At 48.5% G+C, this 25,683-nt stretch overlaps 1 protein-coding gene across 7 annotated transcripts in view; it reads left to right on the top strand.

Moving 5' to 3' along the window:
- The window catches only part of ZC3H13 (zinc finger CCCH-type containing 13), a 39,500-nt gene that overhangs the window by 2,326 nt on the left and 11,491 nt on the right, over positions 1 to 25,683 (top strand). For 3 of the 7 annotated variants that reach the window (XM_045838985.1, XM_045838984.1, XM_045838982.1), the window contains exons 2-13: positions 3,955 to 4,080; positions 4,389 to 4,498; positions 5,852 to 5,963; positions 7,543 to 7,651; positions 10,281 to 10,420; positions 11,006 to 11,166; positions 12,377 to 12,574; positions 13,758 to 14,071; positions 16,904 to 17,362; positions 18,206 to 18,391; positions 22,302 to 22,385; positions 22,759 to 23,332. In XM_045838985.1, coding sequence (XP_045694941.1) covers positions 3,964 to 4,080; positions 4,389 to 4,498; positions 5,852 to 5,963; positions 7,543 to 7,651; positions 10,281 to 10,420; positions 11,006 to 11,166; positions 12,377 to 12,574; positions 13,758 to 14,071; positions 16,904 to 17,362; positions 18,206 to 18,391; positions 22,302 to 22,385; positions 22,759 to 23,332 — 2,564 coding nt within the window. In that variant the 5' untranslated portion in view covers positions 3,955 to 3,963. The remainder of the gene's footprint in view (positions 1 to 3,954; positions 4,081 to 4,388; positions 4,499 to 5,851; positions 5,964 to 7,542; positions 7,652 to 10,280; positions 10,421 to 11,005; positions 11,167 to 12,376; positions 12,575 to 13,757; positions 14,072 to 16,903; positions 17,363 to 18,205; positions 18,392 to 22,301; positions 22,386 to 22,758; positions 23,333 to 25,683) is intronic. The other 4 variants (XM_045838989.1, XM_045838988.1, XM_045838983.1 and 1 more) reach the window with 3 other exon arrangements.

The following is a 25,683-nucleotide window of genomic DNA, read 5'->3' as shown; positions in this document are numbered from 1 at the left end:
CCCAGATTATGCAGCAAATAAACTTATCTTTTTTTCTGTCAAAAATATAAAAAATAAATAGGAATGGACATTTTTAACATAGCCCCTTTTATTTTAGAACTGCAGTGGGTAGGGATTGATTCCGCTCCCACTTAGTACATGTATGTAGTGTCGGTTGCTTGGTCATTTGTCAGTTTACTGATGTCACGCTGCTGCTCATCGGGTCGTGCCTGCATTTGGGTTACTGGAAGGTGGGACCTCAAAAGAACGTAGTTAAGGATGGACGTGAGCATCCTAGGACTGATACCTGTTTTACTGACAAGATTTCGGTCATTAGGCTTCAGAAGTAATTGTTTAAAAAGAGGCCCCTTTATATATTTTTTTTTCTCAGCCCTGTTTATAGTGTGAGTTACAGACATCGTGATATTTATAAGTTTGGGGGCAGGGGCAGACGGTGTCCATCTCTAAAGACCCTCTTTTGTTGTGTCTTAATGATGCCAACTTTGTCCCCTGCTTTTCTTTTCAATTGAAAAATATAATAGTGCCTGGTCTTTATTAACCCGTATTTGCCCCGAAAACGGAGAGGTGAGCTAGGAAAGTACTCCGGAGACTCTCACGAGGGCTGTAATGCTGGGATGGGGAGAGACGTGATGATGGGAAGTGTGATGGCAGCCGAAGACCAAAGCAGACCTTGAAATCAAAACTGGAGAGAGAGCCTTCCAAGTCTCTGAGCTAGGGGAGTCTTTAATGTTCGCATTTTTATTTCATTTTATAATTTTTAAGCTTCTCCCACGTACTCTGAAGCATTTACTTTTTATTGAAGACTGTTTAGATAGAAGCTGAAAAAGTCCCCCAACCCAGTTGCATTTGCCTTTTATTCTGTTGTGATATTTATCTTGCTTTGTGGGCCCAAAATTTTAGGTTGAACATTTTAATTAGGTCACATTAGTTGGTAACATCGTTTTAAGTTAATTCATTTCTGTATATGAGTAAATGTTTTCTTAGTATATTTTAGATTACATGTATCTATTTAGACAAACAGAACTGAAAGTTTTGTATCTTGTATTCTTTGCAAGCATAAAGCATTTTTTCTATGCAAAATCATTAATGTTTCAATAATAATAATTAGGTAAGTTGTTATTGTTGGGTACTGATGGAGGTTCCTAGATAGACAGATGATCAGAAGAATTCCCCTCTCTCTCTCTCTCTCTTTCTCTCTTTCTCTTTTTTTTTTGAAGTCTAGGACCTTCCTGTAATCCGGACCTGGTACTCAAACTCACTGCCATTTTAGGGCAAGGTCTGACACTGTGGGACTCGGAAGAAAAGAGAATAATACCACTCTATTCCGTTGCTGTTCTTTCTTAAGGTGGTAGAGTGCATGGTAGCCAGAAGTAAAATTCCTGGGATAAGCAGCGTGTCGGTGAATCTTGAGCAGTTCCTTATGTCTGTCACTTGTAAAAGCAACTTCCTCTCTGTGAGGAGCCAGTTTTAGTGGCAGGAATGCAAGGAGAGGGGCAGCATGGAATCCTCAGTCCTCACCGGGGGTCTTTGCCATGGCAGCCCAGACCCTTTGAAGTCCTCAGAGCTGATGCCAGGGATGTGGGATTGGAGGGGAGCCGGGTGACTGCCCTTTCCAGCCCCAGGTGTGAGGGGGGGTGGGGAGTGCTGATCCAAGCAACAGGTGTCAGAGCGGGAAGCCAGCGTGGGTGCCTGGAGGCCCCGGCTGTGGGAAACCCTGCCGTTGGCTTGTCGGGAGGAGGAGAGGAGGGCGTGCTGGGAGCAGTGAGGGCACCCCGGGAGTAGGCGGTTTGAGGACAGAGCACCCATCTCCGTTGAGGGCGGAGAGAAGAAGCGTCAGACTAGGGTGAGTCTTGGAGGCAACGTGGGGAGGTGGTGCGTCTGTTCGCCGGGTCCCAGATAACCAGTCACAGCTGGTTACTAAAACTCACTCTGTTTTACATTTATTAACACGTTTTTAAAATTAGCGAATGGGCATTACAGTGTAGCCTACATGTTAATATAGTGACACAATGAAACGTTAGAAATTTGTTTTTGCTTACCAATTCTGTTATAAATTGTAAAGTCATGGTTTTTTCAGTTCATCAAAGCTCTGCATTTTCTGCAGCTTTCCCATATCCATGTATACTGGCTCTTAGTTCTTTATGCTCAGCAAATCAAGTAGACGTGAAATTTTACCAACTTTTCCTCTGTGAAATCACATTTGGGCTGGGAGTGAGCCCAAGAAAAGCTTGGAGAACGGTTGATACTTTATGTTGCAGCAAATTCTTCATTTATGTTACACTCTACACATTTTTTAAAAATTTTGAAGTGTAAAGTAATTTTCTAACTTTGAATCACTAACAAGTCATTGCTATTAAAATAATGATTATATTTTACATTAAAGAATGTATTGTTTTTTCAATTTAAACGTACCATATTGTGTCACTGCACATTTTCCTCTTGGTTCATTTGTCAAATAGTGTCCTTATTCTTTGGGTCCTTTTAAAATGTGACCTGAAAAGAAGTATTTCACTGAAACAAACATTGTTAAAAAAATTTTTTTTTTAGTTTTGATTTGGTATTACTGTGATTTAATAATTTTTCAAGTGATGTACCTTTACCTTGAAACACATTAAAAGAACATTTGTGAACTTCATAGAGACCAGTTTTATACCACATAGAAGAATTCTTACATTAACTACTTTTGACTACTAATAAGATTTCAACTAATACTTAGATTGTATAAAGTATAATACTGTTCGTTGTTTTGTTTTTTGTTTTTCCTCTTGTGCAGTTCCTATGGTAGTGTACTCTTTAGGTTATTTTTGGTCTAGAATTTAGCATTTTTTTTAACATATATCATACACCGTATTTTTGGACCATAAGATGCACCTAGGTTTTAGAGGCAGAAAATAGGAAAAAAAATTTGAAGCAAAAAATGTGCTAAAATATTTAATAACATAAATAACATAATATTTCACCAATGTAAATGTAAACAGAACTCAGCAGCATTAACAACCATTATTCCTCTCAAATTTGGGGGGGGGGCGTCTTACAGTCCAAAAAAAGATACATAACTTTTCCTGATATTTTCATTTTCGGGTGAATTACCTGATGACATATTTGGATAGTGTTTTATTACCATTTCAGTTTTAATATTTTATTTACTTCTGTGAAATATGTTCAGGATTTGTCTTCCTTGTTACCAGCAGCGGTGGAATAGCCGGTTTATTACTTTTAGTGCCTTAGGCTGTCATGTCAGTGCGTGGTGGACGGTGGAAGCCCCTTCACCGTCTACACAGCTTGTTCTGTTTCGAAAGAAAGTCGTCCTATTCTCACTGAGTGTCTTTTTTTGTGTGTTACTGGAAAATAAATATCCTTGATTACTGTTCTTCTGGACTACTATAAGACAAAAAAACTATTTAAATAGTCTTCATTTTGCTCCCAAGCTGATTTTTAGAACATAACTAATGTCACTTAAATTATATAACATATAACTTCTTCTATCAGTGAAATTCTCGCCTGATTTTATTTTCCCGTTTTTGACATGCTTTATTTCCCAGTTAACCAATTGATGGAGAATGATAGTACAACTTTTCCTTAAAAGATAGTTACTGAGTCTTGACATGTCCTGCACAAGGAACTATTTTATAAAACTAACTGTTTTATGGTGTGTTTTCCGAGGTTGAATGTGCTGTGACTGCTTAGTTGTGTGAGTCAAATCTCACTCATTTACTCTGCAGAAGAGGTAAAATTCTAGCCAGCAGACCCTGAAGTTGTAAATTGACGATAAAGGTGTCTTAGAGGATAACTTCTGTTTACCTGTGACCTCTCCTATTTTTTATTTTTTATCGTGAAAAAGAAAATCCCTTGTAGTTTTGCAGTGCTTTCTTCAGTTTTATCTGCTAAGTTATGGGCTCAGTTATTTCAAATTGAAGAATTTTACAGTTTTGCCTCTTTCTTTCTTGGCTAAAGTAGTACAAAATGTCAAAAATTAGAAGGAAGGTCACAGTGGAAAATACGAAGACCATTTCTGAAAGCACGTCCCGACGGCCCAGCGTGTTCGAGAGGCTCGGGCCCAGCACGGGGAGCGCGGCCGAGGTGAGTGGCCCCCGCTGTCGGCCACGGGTGCCTTTGCAGCCCTGCCCCTGAGTCCCCACGCGTGTCCTGGAACTGGGCTGGTAGGTGTGGCAGTGGTGGTCGGGAGCAGGATCTGGGAGGAGGGTAGGGTTATGGGGGTTTTTTGTTTTGTTTTGCCCCAGTTTTTTAAAATTATTTGGGGAAGAATGTATATCTCAGGTTAGCTGGAATGTTCATAGCATTTGTTTTAATTTTGTTCCACTGGCATCTGTTGTCCAGAAGTAAGTATGAATAAACACAAAGCTTACACGGTGCTGTCTGTCTCTTAGACGCAGTGCCGTAACTGGTTGAAGACTGGCAACTGCCTCTATGGAAACACGTGTCGGTTTGTGCATGGCCTTTCACCCCGGGGCAAAGGTTATAGCAGCAGCTACAGAAGGTAAATTGAGAACTTGGAATTGTTCATGTGCAATGAGAAGATGGCCTCTGTACTTTATCTAGTAAAATGGGAAATACAGCCACGTACTTGGTCAGATTTTCTATTGTGGTGGTAGTCCTATTGATATGTAGTCAAAGAGCACCAAGATCCTTTCAGTTGTTAATCTCCGCATTAATACACTGTTGGCTTTAAAATTAGCTTATTTGGTCAATATTTGCTTGTTTTGACAATAGATCTTTTTTATAATATATGTGTGGCTTACTTTCCCCCTCCCCAATTATGTATTAAAATGCTGCTTAAGACAGAATTTTATTAAAATTTAAATAGGATGTAATTTTAGCTTTTCAGAGGTTTTACATTTAAATCTTAATGACAAAACATAAGCTATTGCAAGCTCTGAAGGTTAAAATGCATTTTCTAATTCCTTATCACAATGTATTAATGTATTTACATGAGAATAAATGTACTACCTATTTAGAACACCATTTTGTCTTTAATAAAGGCAATCCTAAATTAATCTTTCCTAACAAAGATCTTTTATTTTCTTTTTGGTTTCCTCATGATGATTTTGTTGTGGTGTTTGAAGATGGGTCATGTGTAAAGATTGTCAGAAAAAGAGCTCAGATTTGATTGATAAAGAATAATTCACCTAATTCTAAAATTGGGTGTGTTGATCAATTGCTTTGGCTACAGGAATAGTTTAAAAATTGAAATTAGCATTTGGAGGTTTTTTTTAATTGAATAAATTTTTGTGTGTGTATAGGTTTTGAAGTTTAATAGAATTTAAAATTCAAACCCTTAACATTAACTTTCTATTCACTTAAATGTTGTATATTTTAGTTTACTTGTGATACTGGTGATGCCGAATACAGTCTCACTCGTATTTTGATTATCATTTATCTTCTCTGTTACTGATAGGAAATTAGTCTTCATAAATTTAGTTACCTGTATAAAGATATGCCTGGGGAACTATTTCAGTAATTTTAATGTTTTATGTTATTATACATTTTTAATACATGCTTTAATTCATCTTCAAAATTTATTATTAACCGATGCAAAAAAATTTTAAAGATTTTATTTATTTATTTTTAGACAGAGGGGAAAGGAGGGAGAAAGAGAGGGAGACAACATGTGGTCGCCTCTCATGTGGCCCCCAACTGGGGACGTGGCCCGAAACCCAGGCATGTGCCCTGACTGGGAATCGAACCTGTGACCCTTTGGTTCACAGACTGGCACTCAACCACTGAGCCACACCAGCCAGGCTTCTGCAAATATAGTCTTGTAAAAGGATACGTAAATACAGATTTGGCTGTTTTGTTTCGGGTTTTGTTTTGTTTTGTTTTTGTTTTAAAGGTCCCCAGAAAGACCGACGGGGGATCTCAGGGAGAGAATGAAGAACAAGCGCCAGGACGTGGACGCCGAGCCGCCGAAGCGCGGCGCGGAGGAGTCGTCCTCCCCGGTCAGGGTGGGTAGGGGCGGGCGCCCGCCGTGCACTGACGGGCCAGTAGTGCCCTGGCGTTTGTGACCGTTTAAAATACACCCCGAGCGGCGAGTGTGTGTATGGGGGGGGACGTGTGAAGTTGCAGAGTGGTGTTCCGTGTGGACAGTGTGATTGCACGGGAGAAAGCCGTCTGGCCAGACTCTTGTGCTCCGGTTGCTGCCCTTCCGGCGGAGGTCAGGGTGGAGGGAGGTCACTGGCTGGTGGGGCTCGGGCCGCACTTGTCGGGGCGTGCGGACGCCGTCCCGGGTCCCCGGGGCTCAGCCGGCCAGTCCTCCCTGCCGCTGCCTGGACGGTCGGTCGGAGCGGCCTGGGGTCGGGCACTTGTAGACGAGACCCCCCCGAAAGCACGCCCGGCGGGGACAGGACTGAAGTGGACGCCGCGGGTGGAGGAGGGCTCCTGGGACAGCGGCACTTCGCGCCGGCCTTCCTGGCGGGGGCGCCCGAAGGGAAACGCGGTCCGGGGTGCGGTTTATCGAAGACAAGAAGACGGGGGTTTGTCAGGGGTGGGAGTCTTTCCCGGGGCTTTTTCCCCCGAGGAATTTATCCTAGCAGATTTATCGAGATACGAGTCACATCCAGTACAGTTCGCCTGTGTAAAGTACACACTTGGGTGGTTTCTCGTGTGTTCACGGTCAGGCGACCACCGCCACAGTCAGCTTTGGGACACTGCATCCCCTCCAGAGGCGCCCCACACCCTGGGGCAGCCGCCCCCAGCCCCCACTCCCCACTCCCGGGGACCGGAGCCCTAGGCCGCGGCCGGCCGCTCGCCCGCCCGGCGCCCCGCCTGTCTGAGACCCCCCCGCCTGTCTGAGACCGGCTGCCTCAGTGCGCTCGGGCGGCCGTGGCTTTCGTACCCCGCTTCCTCCGCTCCGCGCGGTGCGCCGCGCAGTGTTTTCGGGGGTCTTGGAAGAGTACAGGGCTTGTCCGTATTTCAGTCCTTGCTTTTGCCAGATAATAGTGCATTGTATTGATACCTCACATTTTGTTCATTCATCAGTTGGTCACTTGGTTTCAAAATAGGGAAAGCCTCTTTTTTAAAAGCATTTGTAAGATTGCTAAGGGGGTTTGGGTTCATCTTTAGGTGTGCAGGAAGAGGCTGTGATGTTACAGTGTGTGACAAGTCTTAGATCAGCGGTCACTGTGATGGGTGTGTCCCTTCCTAGTAATTTGTTAAAGACACAGATCTGTGTGCATTTTACCCGTTTTAAAGAGTCTTTTACCCTGTGATTTTCGCATAGTATACTTTGTATGTGACTATACATAGTATACTATCAAGTGCTTATTAAAGTATTAGATTTGCAATGTATATTTTAAAATCTTACTACTCCTTACACTTACTGCCTCTTTGTTCTTGAGTGAAATAGACGCAGCGTGTCTTTTTATTGTGGTGCTGCACCAACACTGGTCACTTCCTGTGCTCAGTAGATCCGTGATTATGTACAGAACTGATTCTTTAATGAAACAAAATGAGTGAGGTTAGAAATAATGATCTCATACAATTAAAAAACATATAGTAACTCACATATATGTATGTGCTTTTTAGAAAGAGTCTTCAAGGGGGAGACATAGGGAAAAGGAAGACATAAAAATTACCAAGGAGAGAACTCCAGAGAGTGAAGAGGAAAATGTGGAATGGGAAACCAACAGAGACGGTGAGTTTCAACAGGCTCTGTGTTTGTAGTCAGTGTATTGACTAGTCACGTTGCAGACTTTTTGTGGGCTTCGAGCGCTTTCCAACTGGGATCTGCCTGTTTGTTTAGAATCATCTTATTGTCTTGTTTCTCTGCCTTGTTGAGGTGCGAGGCAGCAGGTGGCCCACAGTAACAGAGCAAAGGCAGAAAACACCGTCCAAGTTCTTCATCCTTTTTCCTTCCTTCAACTTTGCTTCCTTCAGCTTCACTTCAACTACACACACTTCGACTGTGTGTAGCCTCACCGTCCTTTAGAATTTTAGTACATTTGTAAATCTTCTTTTCCTCAATGTCAGAGTTTAAAAATTCAATCTAAATTTATATTTGTATTTTTTTCACAATATTAAAAGATTTAAAATTTTTAAAGATCTGGGAAAATTATTTCCAGGGAATTGTTGACTTCGTCATTCAAAAGAGATTCAAATCCAATGATAATTGAGACTTGGAATTTGTTTATGAAAAATTAGCAAAATCGTCTTTGAGTCATTGTCTTAACAAATAAGCATTTATTTTCCACACCATGAGTGTTCTTTCCTCCTCGCTTCTGTGGCCTTCTGAAGGTGAGCACTGTGGACGCACACTGCCAGATACAGAGACGGGGGATGCACTTGTGGGATGTGTGGGGTGCGCTGGGCACTTTAATACAGTTCGTGTAATTACCTCATTAATTCAGCAGCTTTGCTGGGCTGCTTATATATGACATAACTAAAGAGTTTAAGAACGTAAGCAACTACTCAGCAGTATGATCAGGGGAACAAAATTGTAGCTTGTGGGTAGGTCTGCCAGCACCTCGCTTTACAGACAAAGCTTTATGGGAATACAGCCATATGCATTGGGCTGCAGGTTTTTCTGTGGCTGCTTTGGAGCTGCCATTGATGAGTTGGTTACTTGTAACAGCCACGAGCCTGCAAGTCCCAAGTAGTTGCTCCTGTACTTAAGAACCATCTCTGAAGACTTACGGGGACTAGTACTTGAATTGTGCCCTAAATGCCTCTCCAGTCATTCGAACATCAGTGCCGTTTAGGGAAACTCACTCCCCCCTCAGACGGCGTTATCTGATGGAGAGGGGCCTCTGAGAACAAGTAGAGCACCTACCCCTGAGTGGTTCACTGGGTCGTAAACCAGCCTCACGCCTCTTACAGGATGGTTGTGAGTGCGGCTGTGCTCCACTGTGGTTGACGGACTAGTTAGTGTGTTGGAGCGAAATATTACAAACCTTAGCTGTCAAGATTGGGTAGTTAACTTCCCTAAATAGTAAAGGGCCAACCCTTAACCTACTCAGCATTCTTGTCATTTTAATTATTTTTGGATTAAAAAAATCTGAAATTTGTTAGAAACCTCCTATCTTTAAAAATAACAACCTATTTCTATTACAATCACGCATGCTTATTGCTGAAAATTTATAAGGTTCGTAAAAGCCTCAGTCAGTTTTCTCCATATTGTCACAGTAGCTAATGGAGAACCTCTCAGGTCTCTGATCCCTCCATCCGTGCTGCTTGCTGTTCGCCACTCAGAGGCGACGGAACTCTTCATCTGCGAGCGGCCCCGGCTTCCTGCCCCTGCATACCTACACACTGGTTTTTATCCACGCCCAGATGTGTTCGTTTCCGTTTTGCTCTCAGAGAGGTCGCCCTTCAGCTGTGTGAGGGTGTAGTCCCCTGTGTTCTGCATCTGATTTCCTTCTTCCTCTGCGATCTTCTTTCCTTATTATACATCCATCTTGACATGTTGCTCTTCCCGTGTTACTTTCACCCATCACCCGGCTTGTCCCAGCTCGCAGCTAAACTCTGAGAGAGTCCCGTGCCCGACTGGCTCCGTTTCCCCCTCACGTGTTCAGCCTTCTGACCCACGTCTGCCCTAAGCCTGCTCCCCAGGGCCCCTGGTAACTTCCCCTCTGCCAAGTAAATGGACACGCTCTTGTCGCCTCCGTCTTCCATGGCCTTTCTGCCGCGTGACGCGTCCGAGAGCCTCTGTGGTGGTGAAGTCCTCCCCCTGCACCCCCTCCGTCCGTCCCCGTGCCGCTCTTCGGGTCTGCTGCCTCCCGCTCGCGCCTCCCTGCCCTGCCTGTTGGTCGCCGACGCTTCATTCTAGACAGTCCCCTAAAAACTCTAACGTGATTTCAGTACGAGAGCCTTTTCTTCACTCAGCTCTTGGAAAGGTGGGTCGGTGTCCTCTGCCGCGGTTCCACTCGCAGAGCATCCACGTGGCTGCTCATGCTTTCTCTTGATTGACACGGACAGCTGTGGGGCATCGTGGGCCTTTGGTGTCCTCAGGGCTGAGAATCTGTTTCCGAGTGTTGTACTTTGATCTTTTAAAAATCCCATTTCCCAACCAGAACTCAACCCGCGACTACCCAGAATGACTCCCAGAAAACCTAGGAACCTTACAAATATTTGGCTTTTCATAAAGCATCCATATTGATTTGAATCCTATGTAGAAACAGTACATATTTCTTTTGTCTTGTAGAAGTATGTTAATCTAATAAAAGGCTCTATCATTTTAATTGATATAAAAGTTGAAGAGATGCTCTAGTTTTTGATGTAGATAATTATTATAGCCTCTGACAAGTAATGGGGTTTTTATTTTAAAGATTCTGACAATGGAGATATTAATTATGATTACGTTCATGAGCTGTCATTGGAAATGAAGCGTCAGAAGATACAGAGGGAATTAATGAAGCTGGAACAAGAAAACATGGAGAAGAGAGAAGAAATTATTATTAAAAAGGAGGTGTGCTATTTATTGAAATATGTTAGTCAACTGACATCAACATGGGTATTTATCAGAACTCACCACCTACGTGCTACATCTTCAGCTGCGTTAGGACACTGATATTTATTGGGCAGCTTGCTGCGTATCAGTCACTTCCTCTGTGTTACTCATTTGATCTGTTGGATAAATAGGGGACCTCATTCCTGCCGAGCAGGCGAACAGAGCTGAGGTTCTGTTGCCTGGGGCGGCCAGCTAATGGGAAGTGGGGTTGGGTTATGTGTGCACCTGTTGTTTGGGCCCACGCTACTTCTAGCATACTCGAGTCATTTCTAGAGGGAGAGAATTTATTGGAATATAATTTGTGATTTTTTTTTAGGAGACTTTGAAATTTCCTAACTTTAGTTTGGTTTATTGGTGTTAGTGTCATTTAGGGCAGAAAGCGCGGGTTCAGAAGTCAGACTGCCGCCAGTGCGTTATTGTTGCTGTAATAACACGTAACAGTTTGTCTAAGTTTTGGTGTGATTTAAAGACGTGTGCTTCGTTGCCTGCATGTTACAGCCCCGAGAGAAGTTCCTGAACTGACCTACTGATTTTTTTTGCAAGGTCTCACCAGAAGTGGTTAGATCAAAGTTATCTCCGTCACCTTCTCTGAGGAAGTCTAGCAAATCTCCGAAGCGGAAATCAAGCCCCAAGTCATCGTCCTCGTCGAGCAAGAAGGACAAGAAGACGGCCGTGGTGTCCTCTCCCCTGCTGGAGCAGCAGAGGTCAGTGGGCTGGCAGGCGGGGCCGGGAAGGAACGGCTCTCTCTGAAGTGGCGCTCGGAAGAGTTAGTAGATTGCAGAGGGTACTTCTCGTGCTTTCAGGGTTGGATGTAAGGTTTTTTTCTTTTAAAAAGACGGAAATGTTTCACTTCAAAAGGAAATAATGAACAATAAAAAGTCTCACATCTACATGTGCTTCAGAGATTTTTGTTTTTTAAGAAATGAAACATAACAGATACATTTCCTGTTTTTTCCCTCTTGAATTTGGCTTTTATGATTCTTTTGTATGTGTCTTCATACTGCCATACTTTCTTCCCCAAAACAGTGTACCAGAGATACTCCTTTGTTCATTTTCTTATTCTGTTCCTAAAGTCTGAAATTGAAACTCTCCATAGAAAGTTTTGGTGACTCTTCGGATGAAGGGTTAGTTTCATCCTGTTCTTTTTCACGTAGTTCTCTCTTACTGCTGTATTAGTAGCGCACTTACCTTTCGGTGAATATTTAGCATGAATAATTACCTACGTGGATATAACTGCGCTATGTCCTGTATTCTACAATGTTGCTGACTACTAATTTGAGAATAGAAGGAGAAGGATATGGAAAATAGTATATTTTAGGTACGAAGAAAACACTGAGTTGCCTGTTCCATTTCTGTAGCTCTGTCGTTTCTTAGCTTCAGTTCTGGGTCATACAGTGAACTGTTTGAAGACATGTTAAACCACAAGTAAGGGTTAGAATGTCATTTAGAAATCAGTGGAGTGTTGCAGCCAGTGCCCGTGAGTCACCGGAGGTGACAGTCAGGTAAACAAACTCTTCGGTCGTAGTCTTGTATGGTGACCATACTATTGAGGACGCAGAGGCGATTACAAACCAGTTAGAACTGCCCCCCATGCCCCGGGAGCTGGCGGTCTCCTCTGAGGTTGCTGTGAGACGCAGCCTGACGGTGGGTGGGCGTCACGTTGACGTGTGAGGTGTGGTGGGCCTGGAGTCAGCCGGTGTCGTCGGCTCCAGCTCTCCACATTCTCAGTTTTTATTAAGTAAATTACTTCTTCGCTCGTGTCTCTGTTGTCTAGATACCGATTACTAATACGCAAGTTTTTGAAAGGAATGCTGCCATTTTTTTAAATGTGCTTTGTTCAAATGGGAAAAAAAAAATCTATGAGACCTTCTGAAAGTCTTCAGGCCTCTAACGATAGCTTTGTGTTACCCGCAGGAGTTCGAAGAGCAACCAGGGCAAGAAAAAAGGGCCTCGAACTCCCAGCCCGCCCCCTCCTATACAGGATGATATCGCTCTGGGGAAGAAGTACAAAGAAAAGTATAAAGTGAAAGACAGGACAGAAGAAAAACCGAGAGATGGCAAGGACAGAGGTCGGGACTTTGAAAGACAAAGAGAAAAACGAGACAAGCCCAGGTGAGGAAGGGGGGTTCCGTGTTCTCACAGTCTCGCTTTTGTGGGATCCGAAGTACTTGTACGGAAGCTTCTAGGCATTATTGAGATAGATTTTTTTTTTTAGTGTTACTAAGTTTGGTATGTATACTTAATAGTTCCCGTATTGAATTATGGGTAATTCAATAAACATCAACTTAAAGTTTTTTACTGTGGTTAAAAGAACGAAATTCCCAGTCTTCATTTTTCAGAGTGTAGTTCAGTCGGTGGAGTTAAGTGCATTTGCATTGCCACGAAACACGTCTCCAGACCTTCTCCGTCTTGCGAATCCGAAACCCGAGACCCAGGAAACAGCTCCCTGTCCCCTGGCGCCCAGCTCCTCGGCCCCTGGTAACCAGAATGTGGCCGGCCAGATACTTCATGTGAATGGAGCCCTTTTGTCTTTCCGTGACTGGGTTGTTTCACTTAGCGTGCTGTCCTCGGGGCTCATCCGAGCTGAGGTGTGGGACAGGACTGCCCCCCTTCTGAGGGCCGAGTGGTACTTGGCCGTCAACGCCTTGACCGAGTTTGTTCCCCCGTTTCCCTGCCGGCGGACTGTGGGCGGCCTCTGCGTCCGCACGTCCGGACAGTGACCGCCAGTGCACAGTGCTGCCCCGGACACGGGGCAGGGCGTCGACTGACCTTCCTCGGGCACGGGGTCTGGGAAGTGCTCACGGATTTGACGGGGATGTTTTGTCCTTGTTCGTTTTTTAAAATTTGTTTTTACCTTTTTTCATGAGAGTGATGTTTCCTCAAGGGAAAAGCAGAGTCTTTAGAGAAGTTCTCTCGGCCTCTGTCTTCTTGAGTTGTGGCGGGAGGGAACGAGCAGGAGCCTTGACTTCACAGGCACCCGTCTCCTGGCTCTGCCCGTTGCTCGGGGTGAGGCCCGAGTAAGTTCCTGCTGTCCCCAGCCTCTGCTTCCCGGCTGTGACGTGTGCGTGGCCCCGCCCCGCGGGTTGAGGTGAGGATTAAAGGAGCTGGAGCTGTAAAAAGGGAGCCGAGTGCTCAGTGAGATACTCTGCATCTTTCCACTTCGGGGGTGAATTACAGCGCAGCCGCGGGTGCCGCGGGCGGAATCACTCGCCCTTCCAGCTCTGGCCTTCACACCGGGCTTTGTCGGGGAAAGGCGCCCCCTGGCGTGCTCCTCACCGTGCCCTTTGCCCCGCAGGTCGGCCTCCCCCTCGGGCCCGCACCGCTCGCCCGTGTCCTCCCGGCACCACTCGTCCTCCTCGCGCTCCGGGTCCTCCGTCCAGAGGCACTCGCTCTCCCCGCGTCGGAAGAGGACCCCCTCGCCGTCCTACCAGAGGACCCTGACGCCGCCGCTGCGACGGTCCGCCTCGCCGTACCCCTCCTCCCACGGCCTGTCGTCCCCGCCGAGGAAGCAGAGCCCCCCGCGGCCGCGCTCGCCCCTGCGCGAGAAGGGGCGGCACGAGCACGAGCGCGCCTCGCAGGCGCACGACCGGCGGCACGAGCGCAGGGACGGTAGGCGCCCGCGCCGCGGCCGCGTTCCTTCTCGCTGTCCGCGTGGGTTTTTCCAATTTAAAGCTTGGACATCCGGGCGTGCTGTTGTCGTTAGGGATAGAGGAGAACTGTGGCAGTAAGCCTTCCGTAGCACAGAGGAGGTTCTCGGAGGGCTTACTGACGTGGGAACGTGAGCCTTTAAGTAGCTTACGGGGTCCGGCACAAGTAACGCCCCTCTCCCATTACATAAAAATCTTTCACTGCAAGATCATAAGCATGTAACTGACATAACACTATCACACTCAAGCACACCACGTGACATTGTGGGTGGGATGTTCAACTTGCTGTCCATCTCCTGTGAGACACTCGCGTCCCCCACCAGCCACACTCAGTGGCGTTACTTCTGCTGGTCCTGTGTGTGTAAGTAGGCATTTGTGTGTATACTGAGTTGGTGTTTCCTTTAAGATGTTTTACTTGGAATATTTCGCCATTTTATTCTTAGTGCATCCTCCTACTTGCTTAGTTCTTAAAAAAAAAAGAAGAAGAAGGTGGTGAAGGAAACAAAGCAACAAACCAGAGAGCAGAGGTTGGAGGGCCGGAGGTGTTTGGATAAAGAGACGAGAGTTGGGGGAATGTTCGAGGGTCAGTGTATATCACGCGATCAGGTGTTCGGGTGTAACTCAAGAGGGAAGTAAAGTACCCAAAGACGTTTTCCTTTCTCGGTCCCTGAGAACGAGGTTTGGATTGGCTGCGCCCCGTGCAGGCTGAGACGCCGTCATAGCCTGCCAGCAGAGTCGGGGAGCTCTTGTCTGCTCGCTCTGCTGCTGGTCCCAGCTGCTCGTCCTCGCTCGTTACCTTGACGGGTTTTCCCTCCAGCTCCTCCTGGGTTAGAACATAATGACAGCTCAGGGAAGACTTGCTTACTGGCAACATTTCCGTTTAATACCCACATTAAGAGCCTGTCTGTGAGCATAGTGTAGCAGTTTCCCACGAAACATGTTGAACTTATTTATCATTCTTTCCTATTAACAGTGCAAGCAATAATTACTAAAGTTTATTTTTAAAAGATTTTATTTATATATTTTTAGAGAGAGGGGAAGGGAGGGAGAAAGTGGGAGAGAAACATCAGTGTGCGGTTGCTTCTCGCACACCCACCACTGGGGACGTGGCTGACTGAGAACTGAACCAGCGACCTTTTGGTTTGCAAGCCAGCACTCAGTCCACTGTGCCCTATCAGCCGTGGTAAAGCTTTTATTTAAGAAAATGATGGATGCATAGGTAGGGAACAGAGAGAGCACCCATTTCATAGTATGGTCTGGGGCATTGGTGAGATGGGAGAATTCTTTGTACATATCTATTAATTTAATAAGAGATTTAGCAACTAGAGTTGGCCCGGGATATAGTATTCATTCAGTAACTACTTACTGAATAAAAACTCTTCGTCATTTCAAAATGTAATTACCGTAAGCCGCCTAGTGAAGAGAAATAGTATGCAGCCGAGTGTTTTTAGGGCTGCTGTTTGTGTGGTAAGAGGGGCGCGTGTTACAGGAGGGATCCGTATGAGTTTAGGTTCTTCCTGAGGAGGACGTTTCTTCAGACTCCGAGCAGGAGATGTTCCTCTCTGCTTGGATGCCATTTCCTGGAACAAGAATGATGTTAGTGGAAGAGTGGGGGGGCAGGGAAAGAACAGAATGTAGTGCTTAGAAATATTTATAAAGACAGGTGGGGCACCATGAGAAAAGTGTTAGGTGAATGTGTTTTTGGGCACCGTTGGTGTTGGAGTAACACATTCAGAAGACGGGATAGAAACATGCCGGATCCTGGCCTCGTGCCTCTGTCCTTAAGTGGCCCTGAGGGACATGGGCATCTGGGCCAGGACTTGGCAGGGCAGACAGGTCATCCCCATGAGAAGCTGGAGGGTTTGTGGGTCCTGGGTCTTAGAGAAGTCTGTGGACCGAGCCCCTGGAGACACAGCGCCAAGGAGGTGGACCGGTCACAGCCTGGACATTGGGCTGCCATGAGCCTGCGCCCGGGGGGCAGCGCCAGAGCACCCGCAGAGGAGCCGGTTCAAAGAGGCGGTGTTTGTCCTTTGAGTTCTCTTGTTAGTTGTTTGGTTCGCGTCAGGTTGTGCCGTGATCCACCCGTGTCTGTCCTGGACACGTGTAGAGACTGGTGTCTGACCTTCGCAAGTTCCCACGAGGTACAGGGTTAGCTAAGCCACTTAAGTTCTGGGTGTCTGTTTCTTCATTCACACAATGCAGGTTTGGATTACATGATCAGATTCACTCTGGCTTTTTAATAACTAAAATTGCTAATTTATTTTCTGCGAAATCTTACGAAATGCTTTAAGTAGAGGAAGCTTTACAGACACGAATGCGCTTCCATTTACTAAAAGGGGAGGACCGGCATCTGTTTGATCTGTTTGCCAGCCGGGTCCTCGCTGCAGGCCACTCCGAGCGCTGGGCCCACCCCGGCGGCCCTGGGTGGCCTGGCCCGGCCCGAGGTCTGGGGGGGCTCGCCCAGCGCTCCTAAAGAGGAAGCCGGCAGTGACAGGGGTTGGCTTCTTTGTTCCCATTTTTTAGGGAGGGGTAAATTGGGGCAGGGGAAGATCTTACCTACCGAGTTTATCCAATAAAGACCATTATCTACGTGTTAGTGAAACTACCTTTGGAACTCGAGCTTTTGGGTGGATGTAGTTTTCTCATGTGAACAAGTTTTCTTCTTTTGTTTTCTGCAAAGGACGTGAGTTACCATCGTAATACAGTCTTAAAAGCTCCACATGTTGAATGTATTGTTTAGTGTCCCGGCATGTTGCAGAAGGAATTACATTGGATTCCCAAACCTGCATTCCAGAGGCGAGAGGCAAGAGGGACCGGGAGAAGGACGCCAGAGACGAGCGGGAGTACGAGCAGGAGCCCGGCTCCTCCCGCGACCACAGGGAGGACCGCGAGCCCCGGGACGGGCGGGACCGCCGGGACCCCCGGGACGCCCGGGATCGCCGGGAGCTGCGGGACGCCCGGGACCTGCGGGATGCCCGGGAGCTGCGGGACTACGGCCGGGAGGCCAAGGAGGGCCGCGACCCCCGGGATGCGCGCTCTGCGCGGGACGCCCACGACTACCGGGACCGGGAAGGCCGCGAGGCGCACCGGAAGGAGGACGCCTACCCGGAGGAGGCCCGCGGCTACGGCAGGAACCACCTGCGCGAGGAGAGCTCTCGCGCGGAGCTCAGGAGCGACTCCAGGAGCGAGTCTCGCGGCGACATGAGGATGGGCAGGAGCCGGGGGAGAGGCCCCCCCGAGCTGCCCGAGAAGGGTAAGGGTTCCGGAGGGTTCCCGCCTGTCCGCGAACAGGGTCGCGTGTGCTGGTGGAGGGTGGTCGCACTCCTGAGGTTTCTTTCCTGGATGTATCACTCCTGCCGTCGGTGTCATTCTGCTAAAGCAGTTTTCAGTGAGTTGAGTTTGCGAGCGTCCCTGTACACTCTGAGTGGGAATCGTGAGCCGCGGGGGGAGAGGCGGGGAAGCGGGCCGGCCGAGGCCCGGGGTGAATCACGCCCCGCCTCCAGGCCTGGTCCTGGTGTGGGGGAGACGCTCAGAAAACTGCCACCGGCACAGAAAAAGGGACGCAAAAGGGAGTAATTTCCAATACACAGGGGTGTGTGTGTGTGAGATGACATCAGCATTGAAGGGGGACTAAATCGGTGGGCTTTCAACATTGGTGATGTCAGAGATGACCGGTCTCTGTGTTCGCCAGTGTTTGCGCTCCTTTAACCACCTCAGATGATCTCATAGCAAGGTCTTGAGCCATTTTTCTCATTTTCCCCTGAGAAAGCATTCGGCATGCCCAGTAACTACCTACCTATACGTACTGGACTGTCTCCAAACTGCGTGGATGGAATTAGCTCTGAACTCTTTCTTTTTTCTTCCGCCTGCTTCTCTCCCCTTCCCCAAAACGCTGCTGCGCAGTCCGACCCGTTATCCCTTCAGTGGTCCGCTGGTCAGCGGCTGATTGTCTTTCCAGCGTCCCTCAGCCCACTTTGGGGTCAGAGAGGAAGCGCCTTCGCCTGGCTGCGTTTCGGCCGGAGAGGCCGAGACCGATGGGGCCTGTCGAACAGCGTGTCTGCGTGAGCATCTGTGTGCGTCTCCTTTGTTTGCCCAGGGAGCCGCGGCACCAGGTCCTCTCAAGTCGACGGTCACGGCGGCGGCTATCACGACAGCTGGGAGACGCGCAGCAGCTACCCCGAGAGAGACAGGTACCCTGAGAGAGACGGCAGGGACCCGCCGAGGGACTCCTCCTTTGAGAGAAGACACGGCGAGAGGGACCGCCGGGACAACCGCGACAGAGGTGCGTCGGGGGTCTTGTTAGACGGGGCCGCGTCGATCTGGGGAGCTGACCTCTTGAACCACCGGCGTTCAGTGTGCTGTGCAACTTAAGATGTCTTTTAAGACTTTCGCTTGTTGACACATTGGAAACAACTACATTTACTCATGTAATTTGTCTCGTTTACTTAGTGTAGGGATAGCGTGTAGGTAGCTAACCACTGGTACCTGACGGGCAGCACGGCAGAAACTGGGGCAGTGGTGCGAGCACACGCCCGCGCGGAGGGGCCCTGCCGTGCCGCTCACCTTAACCGAGTAGCTCGCAGCCCTCTGAAAGATAAGAGATTTGGGGCGCGGTCCCAGGCATTTCTGATTCAGGAGGTACCTAAACCTTCTCACTTGCGTATCCTGGCCACTCCCTCACCAACCGACAGAACTGTAAGGACCGCCCAAAAGGGACAAGGAAAGAGTGATGGTTGTAGGTCTGGGGTGGTTTGAGAAACGTTCTATTCACGCTCCTCCCTGGGAAGATGGAGTGCTTGCTGTAGCTAATTTTACATTTTTGCATATCTTAAGCTAAACGTTTTCTGTGTATTAGATCTCTTAAATCAGTTTTGAAGCAAGATTACAAGAAGCCGTTTAAGAGGGGTGATAAGTACTTTCTTTCACAAGCTTTCCTTGCCTGTGTGTACTGGGGCCTCGGACATTTACGATGCTATGAAAGTCTCCCTGACCTTGGCTGGTCACTAAAGTAAGGCTTACTGGAATGCTGAGATTAGTAGCGTACAGCATTGGATGGGGTAGGGCATTGAATATCGATGCTTCACGGTGAGCTGAATCGGAGGTGATCTCGTGTCTTCACACGGGAAATACTGAGGGGGGGGGAGTCTGCGGGGCGCAGTGCACGGGGGGGGGGGCACAGTGGGGGGGGGATGGGAGACCTGGGTCAGAGCGGCGGGGCAGGGTTCGTCAGGGTGAGCCCGATGCACTCGGGCTGGAAGACGGGTGTGGTTTCTTAGTGACAGACGAGGCGGGAGTGTGTGTGTTCTGTGTTCGAATCTGGAGTCGTGTCTTCCCTAACACTGACGCACCTCTCTTTACACAGTGACCTGGGAATGCTGCTCTTGTATCTTTTTTCCCTGGTTTCCTGTCCGAGCTCAGGTTTTTCTCCTGCCATGCTTGACCTGGGTAGTAGCGTTTGGTTTCAGTTCTATATTTGGTTCAACCGCACGTACATGAGCTACCAAGAACTTCGGTAGTTGCTTTATATATATTCTCTGACTTAATGTCTTTCACAGCATTGCCAGAGAATATATATTTTAACAGTCCTTTAAAGTCCTTCCTTTTATCTGTATAATATCTCTGTGAGTATAGGTGTAAGGAAGTTGATATTTTATAATGTAAGAGATTTGCACTGAGAAAAGGGTAGCAATTTTCCCAGTACTACAGAGAAGTAAGTTCCACAGTTAGAATTCGAACTTAGGTCTTCTAACTGCAAGTCTGGTTCTTCTTCTGTTTCACTTGACTGTAACTCCGTCAGTGAGTAGCATTGGTGTGATGGAGAGAGAATAGTGTTTCTGAGGGGGAGGACACATTCCACAGATGGTTACTGTGGCCCCGGGCGCTGGGCTCGGTCCCTGGGGCGCAGTAGCCCTGTGCTCGTGGGGCTTAAGAGGTGGAGATAATGCCCCAGATGAAACAGGTGTTCCGTGCTGTCGGGGAATCAACGCACCAGGGACCCAGACGGAAGTGGAGGGTAAGAGAGGGACTGCTCGCTTTTTTGTCTAGATGGCGGGTGTGTGAAACACGGGGAGGCAGCAACGTCTGCGCAGAGCCCAGCTGCAGGGGACGCGGGGGGCGAGGACTCGCCCCGCAGAGGGAGGAGCGTGTGCCAGTTCGCTCCCTGGGACGGGAAAGCTCCCGCGTCTCGGAGTTTGGAAGGGGGCCGGTGCGACTGGAGTCCGGGGCGCCTGCAGGGAGATTCCCAGGCTGGGTGGGATGCAGAGAGACGACTGAAGTGTGACTCGCCCTACGACTACACAGAGTTCTGTGGGAAGGCAGGAGCCAGCAGGATTCTGAGGAAATCCACGGACGCTTCTTAAATAGGGGCCCCCTGAATTAGGGTCTGGAAGCTAGGGGACACCCGAGTTAGGGTCTGGAAGATAGGGGACACCCGAGTTAGGTCTGGAAGCTAGGGGACACCCGAGTTAGGGTCTGGAAGCTAGTACGAGGTGCGGAAAGGAACCGTGGGAGCAGCTCTCCGCAGGGAGAGGGTGCGGCCCGAGCAGACACACGGGGCCGAAGGGAACGCGTGTTTCGAAGCAGTGGAGACTGCGAGGTTGGGGCGGGGGTGCGCCGAGCTTGGCGGGGAAGGGAGGCAGCCAGGAAAAAGGATTGATGAGAGCTCGTAGGCCAGGGTGTCAGCCTGTGAGTCAGGGTGAGTATTTTGGATTTAATTGCTGTTTCACTACCTAAAGGATAACTGCGTTTAAGCTGCTGGGAGAAAAGCGTTTTCATCCAAACAGTGTCAGGGAGTGCGGGAGTCAGGGAGAAGACTGCAGCCCTGGGGTGCCAGCCAGGCAGACTGGGTGGCACGGGCGTCCGCGGAGGACTTGTTGGAGGCTGAGTTAGTGTCCGCTGCGGGGGCCGGGAGAGGCCGCAGGACCGGAGTGTGGGGGGGTGGATCCGAGGGTGCCCGGGTGGCTCTCGGGACGGGTGTGTCACTCCCCCAGGCCAAGGGCGGGTGTGACGAGAAGCACCTCGTTGAAGAGGGGAAAGACAGAAGATAGTTTGGACAAAGTAGTGTTCTTACGGTCTTTCCCCTTCCTCTGAAGTAAGAAACATTGTCTTTTTGGTTGGAAAATAGACTTTCTATATGTCAAACGAGAGTGTTTATTCCCTTATTACTATAAGTTGCAGGATTGAAATTGTTTTCAGTTTTTTTAAATCACTGTAACATTGCTATAACCCCCAAACCAGGGATTCAGACAGATGGCATTCCAAGACTCGCAAGAGGAGTGCAATGAAACCATTTTAAATTTAAGTTGGTTTCTGCAAAAGCAAGAAAGGGTTTTGGAGAACTGACTTCAGGGCTGAGGTTTCCGTGCACTTACCGTCCCTCCGGCACCGGCACGTGAACCGGGGCCGCAGTTTCTGCGTGTTTTAGAGAGAGGGAGGAAGGGGGCTGGGCGAGGCTTGGTTTGGTTTTCGCTTTAAAATTTTGTGACCTTTTGTTCTAAAGAGTAAATATGGATCATTCTTTCATTTGTGGTAAGAAAGGAAATTCAAATTAATATATTGAACCCATCCCTAGAAGTATCCTAAAATTATTCTGCTTTATCAGTTGGTGCCACTTGCGAACCTGTTGGCCACACGATAATAGTATGACCTTTATAACTAGCGGGTAACATTATATAACCTAAAAGTACAAGTGTCATGGTGACCTTTGCCCTGCAACAGCGACCTGGTTTCTACAGGTCCGTGGAAGAGGTCATGCCATGTTCTTACACTTTTTTTGAGCCCCGACTAATTTCCTGCTCAAGTGAGCATTTGGGCATCATGCATTAATTTTCTTACTGTTTACATGATTTGTGAATTGAAAAAAATATATATATAATGTGATGAGATTATCAGTTAATATTTTAAGAAAAATAGCTCTTCAACTGAGTAATCAGTTCTATGATTAAAGAAAACTTTTCACTTATTAGTTATTATCAACCTATCACTAACATGAAACACTTTTTACATTTAATTATTTCAAGATTACAAAGCGTCAGTACCCTTAATATTTCAGTTTATAATAAATTGATATTGCAGCAGAAATGTCTGTTTTGTTCTACTCTATTTTCTTCACATACTAGCTGCAGTTTGATGTGTATATATTTTTGCCTGGAACAGAGGTGTGACTTACGAGGGAAATTTTTTTTTTCCTTCAGCTCCTATGTTCTACACCTCCTGCTGCCCCTATCCTTTGCCACCAGTGTTCTCAGGTCCTGCTGGGGGGACAGAGAAGATCAGAGGTGAAGGGTAGAGATGGCAGAGAGTGGGTTGGAGCTCGGGCTGGAGGTAGGGTAGGGAGCATGCCGAGGCCGATCAGAGGCGGATCAGCGGGAGGGAGGCGGGCGGGCGGGCGGCTGGCTGACGGGGAGCAGAAACCGTGCGAGTTAGGGGGCGAGTGGAAATGACCTCCAAGGAGAAAACGTGTTTTAACATCTAGGGGTGATTACTTGGATGATTAAATTAAAAATGAAGATAGTACCTGATTGGTGTTTACTGCCACTGTGACCCTGTACACAGATGAAATCTGGGATTTGCCATGCTGTCTGTCTGTCTGACCAGCGGGGGCGGTGATGTGTCCGATTAACCATTGACAACACTTGGTTTTCCTTGTAGATCCAAGACCAAGCTCACCAGCCCGGCATCAGGGGAGGAGTGACGAGCTTGAGCGCGACGAAAGAAGAGAGGAGCGGAGAGTAGACAGAGTGGACAGAGTGGACAGAGTGGACGAGAGGAGAGACGAGAGGGCCCGGGAGCGGGACCGAGAGCGCGAGCGGGAGCGCGACAGGGAGCGCGAGCGGGAGAAGGAGAGAGAGCTGGAGCGGGAGCGGGCGCGGGAGCGGGAGAGGGACCGGGAAAGGGAGAAGGAGAGGGACCGCGAGCGAGAGCGGGACCGGGACCGTGACCACGACCGCGAGCGGGAGAGAGAGCGGGAGCGGGAGCGGGAGAAGGAGCGGGAGCGAGAGCGAGAGGAGCGGGAGAGAGAGAGAGAGCGAGAACGGGAGAGGGAGCGCGAGAGGGAGCGAGAGCGGGAGCGAGAGCGAGCCAGGGAGAGGGAGAGGGAGAAAGAGCGGGAGCGCCAGAGGGACTGGGAGGAGAAGGACAAGGGTCGCGAGGACCGCCGCGACAAGCGAGAAGACGCCCGCGAGGACCGCAGCCTGCGCGACGCCCACGAGGAGAGGAAGGCCAAGTAGGCGTGGCCGGGGGGCGGTGGGCGGGGTCGGGCGGGTGGGGCGGGGTCGCTGCGTGCTGCGTGCTGCGTGCTGCGTGCTCGGAGTGCGCCCTCGTGTCTTACTGGGCATGTGGTGGTCAAACATTTTTAGTTGTCTGGAGGAAGTAGTAGTTTTTTCATTCTCCTGTTTATGTATCGAGGGAATGTAATTAATCATTCTTATTTAAATTACTTTTTGCTTCACCTGCTATAATAGAAAGGGAGGTGTTTTTAACGGGAAACCAACGTAAAAGGGATAGAATCATTGAACTTGAATCGCATGCACTTCATGACTAGTTCACGGAGTTGACTAGTTACAAGAGATACTGCCGATGCAACCCCTGATACTCCTTCCTGACTCTGTGTTCTGAGAGCCTGGGTCCCCCCCCCCCCCCCCAGGCTGTGGAAGCCCTCCCAGTGTCTCCCTGCCGGGGGAGTGTCTATAGCTGCTGTGTGATGGGGGGGCATGGGGGTCCTCTCTTGGGCTGTGGGGTATAGTAGGTAATTGGGGACAAAAATGTGTTGTTATTCCATAATACATCTGAGGTCATTTTCACCCTTTTTTAGAAAAACTAGAAGTAATCTATTTGCTCAGGTGTCCTGGGAGTCTAGGGTTACCTTTTGTGCTTTCTGTTGTATGCACCTCCGCAAAGACAGCACCAGGGATGACGCTCTCCCACTCCTCCCCTCCTGTCGCCCGCACTAGTCCGGGCTCAGACGGGGTTTCTCCAGGTGGCGGCTGGGCCAGCCGGTGGGCTGAGCAGCCCTCTGTGGGAGGCGGGCACTCCTTGAGGAGTAGACCAGGGACCCGGCCAATCACTGTGGCCGGGAGGATCTGGACTCTGATTGGTCGTGTGTGAGGTTTTACAGGCACAAAACCAAACTTGCTGGAGCTAACTGCTCTGTGAGACATGCCAGCTGGGAGGAAGGTGTGGTTAAGTGTGCTGAAGCAGACCATGGGGGTGTTTTATATACTTTTCAGTTTCTTTGCTTCTGCCTCCGGCCCGTTCACCGCATGCTATAGACAGACTCTGAGCTCTAGTCTTTTTTTCATCGTCACTGTTGTGGGTTGTGGTTACGGACAGACAGCAGCACAGAAGTGGCTGCTTCTTCCATTAGGTCTGCAGCCAAGATATTCTGTAGTCCACCCTCATTTTATTGAAAGGAGAGTCTTACGTTTACATAAAGACCAGATACTACCTTTCACGCATGCAGGCACATGATGCACATTATTTCTCTCCCCTCCAGTGCGCCCTTCAGCTCTCCTCTCGTGAAAATTCTGAAATCTGTCTCTTAACTAATACACATCCTGAGCTTTGATTAGTATTTCTCCATGTTCCTGATTTCTGTTTATAATAGCAAAAACTACTTTTTTTTTTGGTGACTGGACAATCCGGGCACTGATAAGGACCTGCGTGCATGGCCAGTCAGCTCTGTGACAGTGGCCACTTCTGTGAGGTTGCACCTGGGTGTCTTCATCGTCCGTGGTGTCATCTCTGTAGTCAGAGTCATCTAGCGCTTTTTTTAAACTTCTGCTAATATAGAAGGTTTGCAGTCTTGTGATAGTATTGATTTGACTTTAGTTTTATTTCTATGGGTACTGCTTTGAAATTGAAGGGTTTTTTGGTGTGTGTTTTAAGTTTTCATTTATTCTAGTGTATCTATTATCTCCTGCTGGAAACCACATTACTTCAGAAGTTAGTCGTTTAAAACAACAGTTTTTTTGTTCGTGGTTCCGAGGATCAGCAATTGTGGCCGGGCTCAGCAGAGCAGTTCTTCTGCTGGCATCCCGCGGGGTCAGTGCGGTAGGTCCGCTGGGTCTGACCGACCTCGGAGGCCCTCACTCACAGGTGTGGCGGCGGCTGCTGGCTGTGGGCGGCTCATTCGTCCTTCGCGCGCCCGCTCCCCCACCAGGAGCCTAAGCTCTGCTTTCTCGTGCGATGCTGGAAACACTAGGCAGGCGGAAGCAGAAGCTGCAAGGCTTCCTGAGTTCTGACTCTAAACCAACACACTGTCCCTTTGCCACGGTCTCCTGTCCCAGCGAGGCTCCACGCCAGCCCAGACTGCGGGGACGGGAAGGTGTGGCGGTGCCTGAAGGTGGGCGGCACTGCGGGCGCTGACTTGCACACGCACACGCTTGGGCGCGTGAGTCGCTCTGCTGCGCCGGAGCCCGCCTCCCGCTCCACCTGCCGCTCGTTTGTACAAGCGGCTGTCAGGGCGGTGACTGTGCTGTGACGCGTTCCCCACGTGGACCGTGGTACTTACCACACACAGTGTTCGTTCAAAAGCAGGTGGTCGGCACTTGAGGAACTTGCAGGAGAACACCAGAG

Source organism: Phyllostomus hastatus, unplaced genomic scaffold (genome assembly GCF_019186645.2).
Source record: "Phyllostomus hastatus isolate PE091 unplaced genomic scaffold, TTU_PhHast_1.1 phas_contig_29, whole genome shotgun sequence".
NCBI lineage: Eukaryota > Metazoa > Chordata > Mammalia > Chiroptera > Phyllostomidae > Phyllostomus > Phyllostomus hastatus.
Note: the sequence above shows the minus strand (reverse complement) of the source record. Positions and strands in the feature narration are given on the sequence as shown.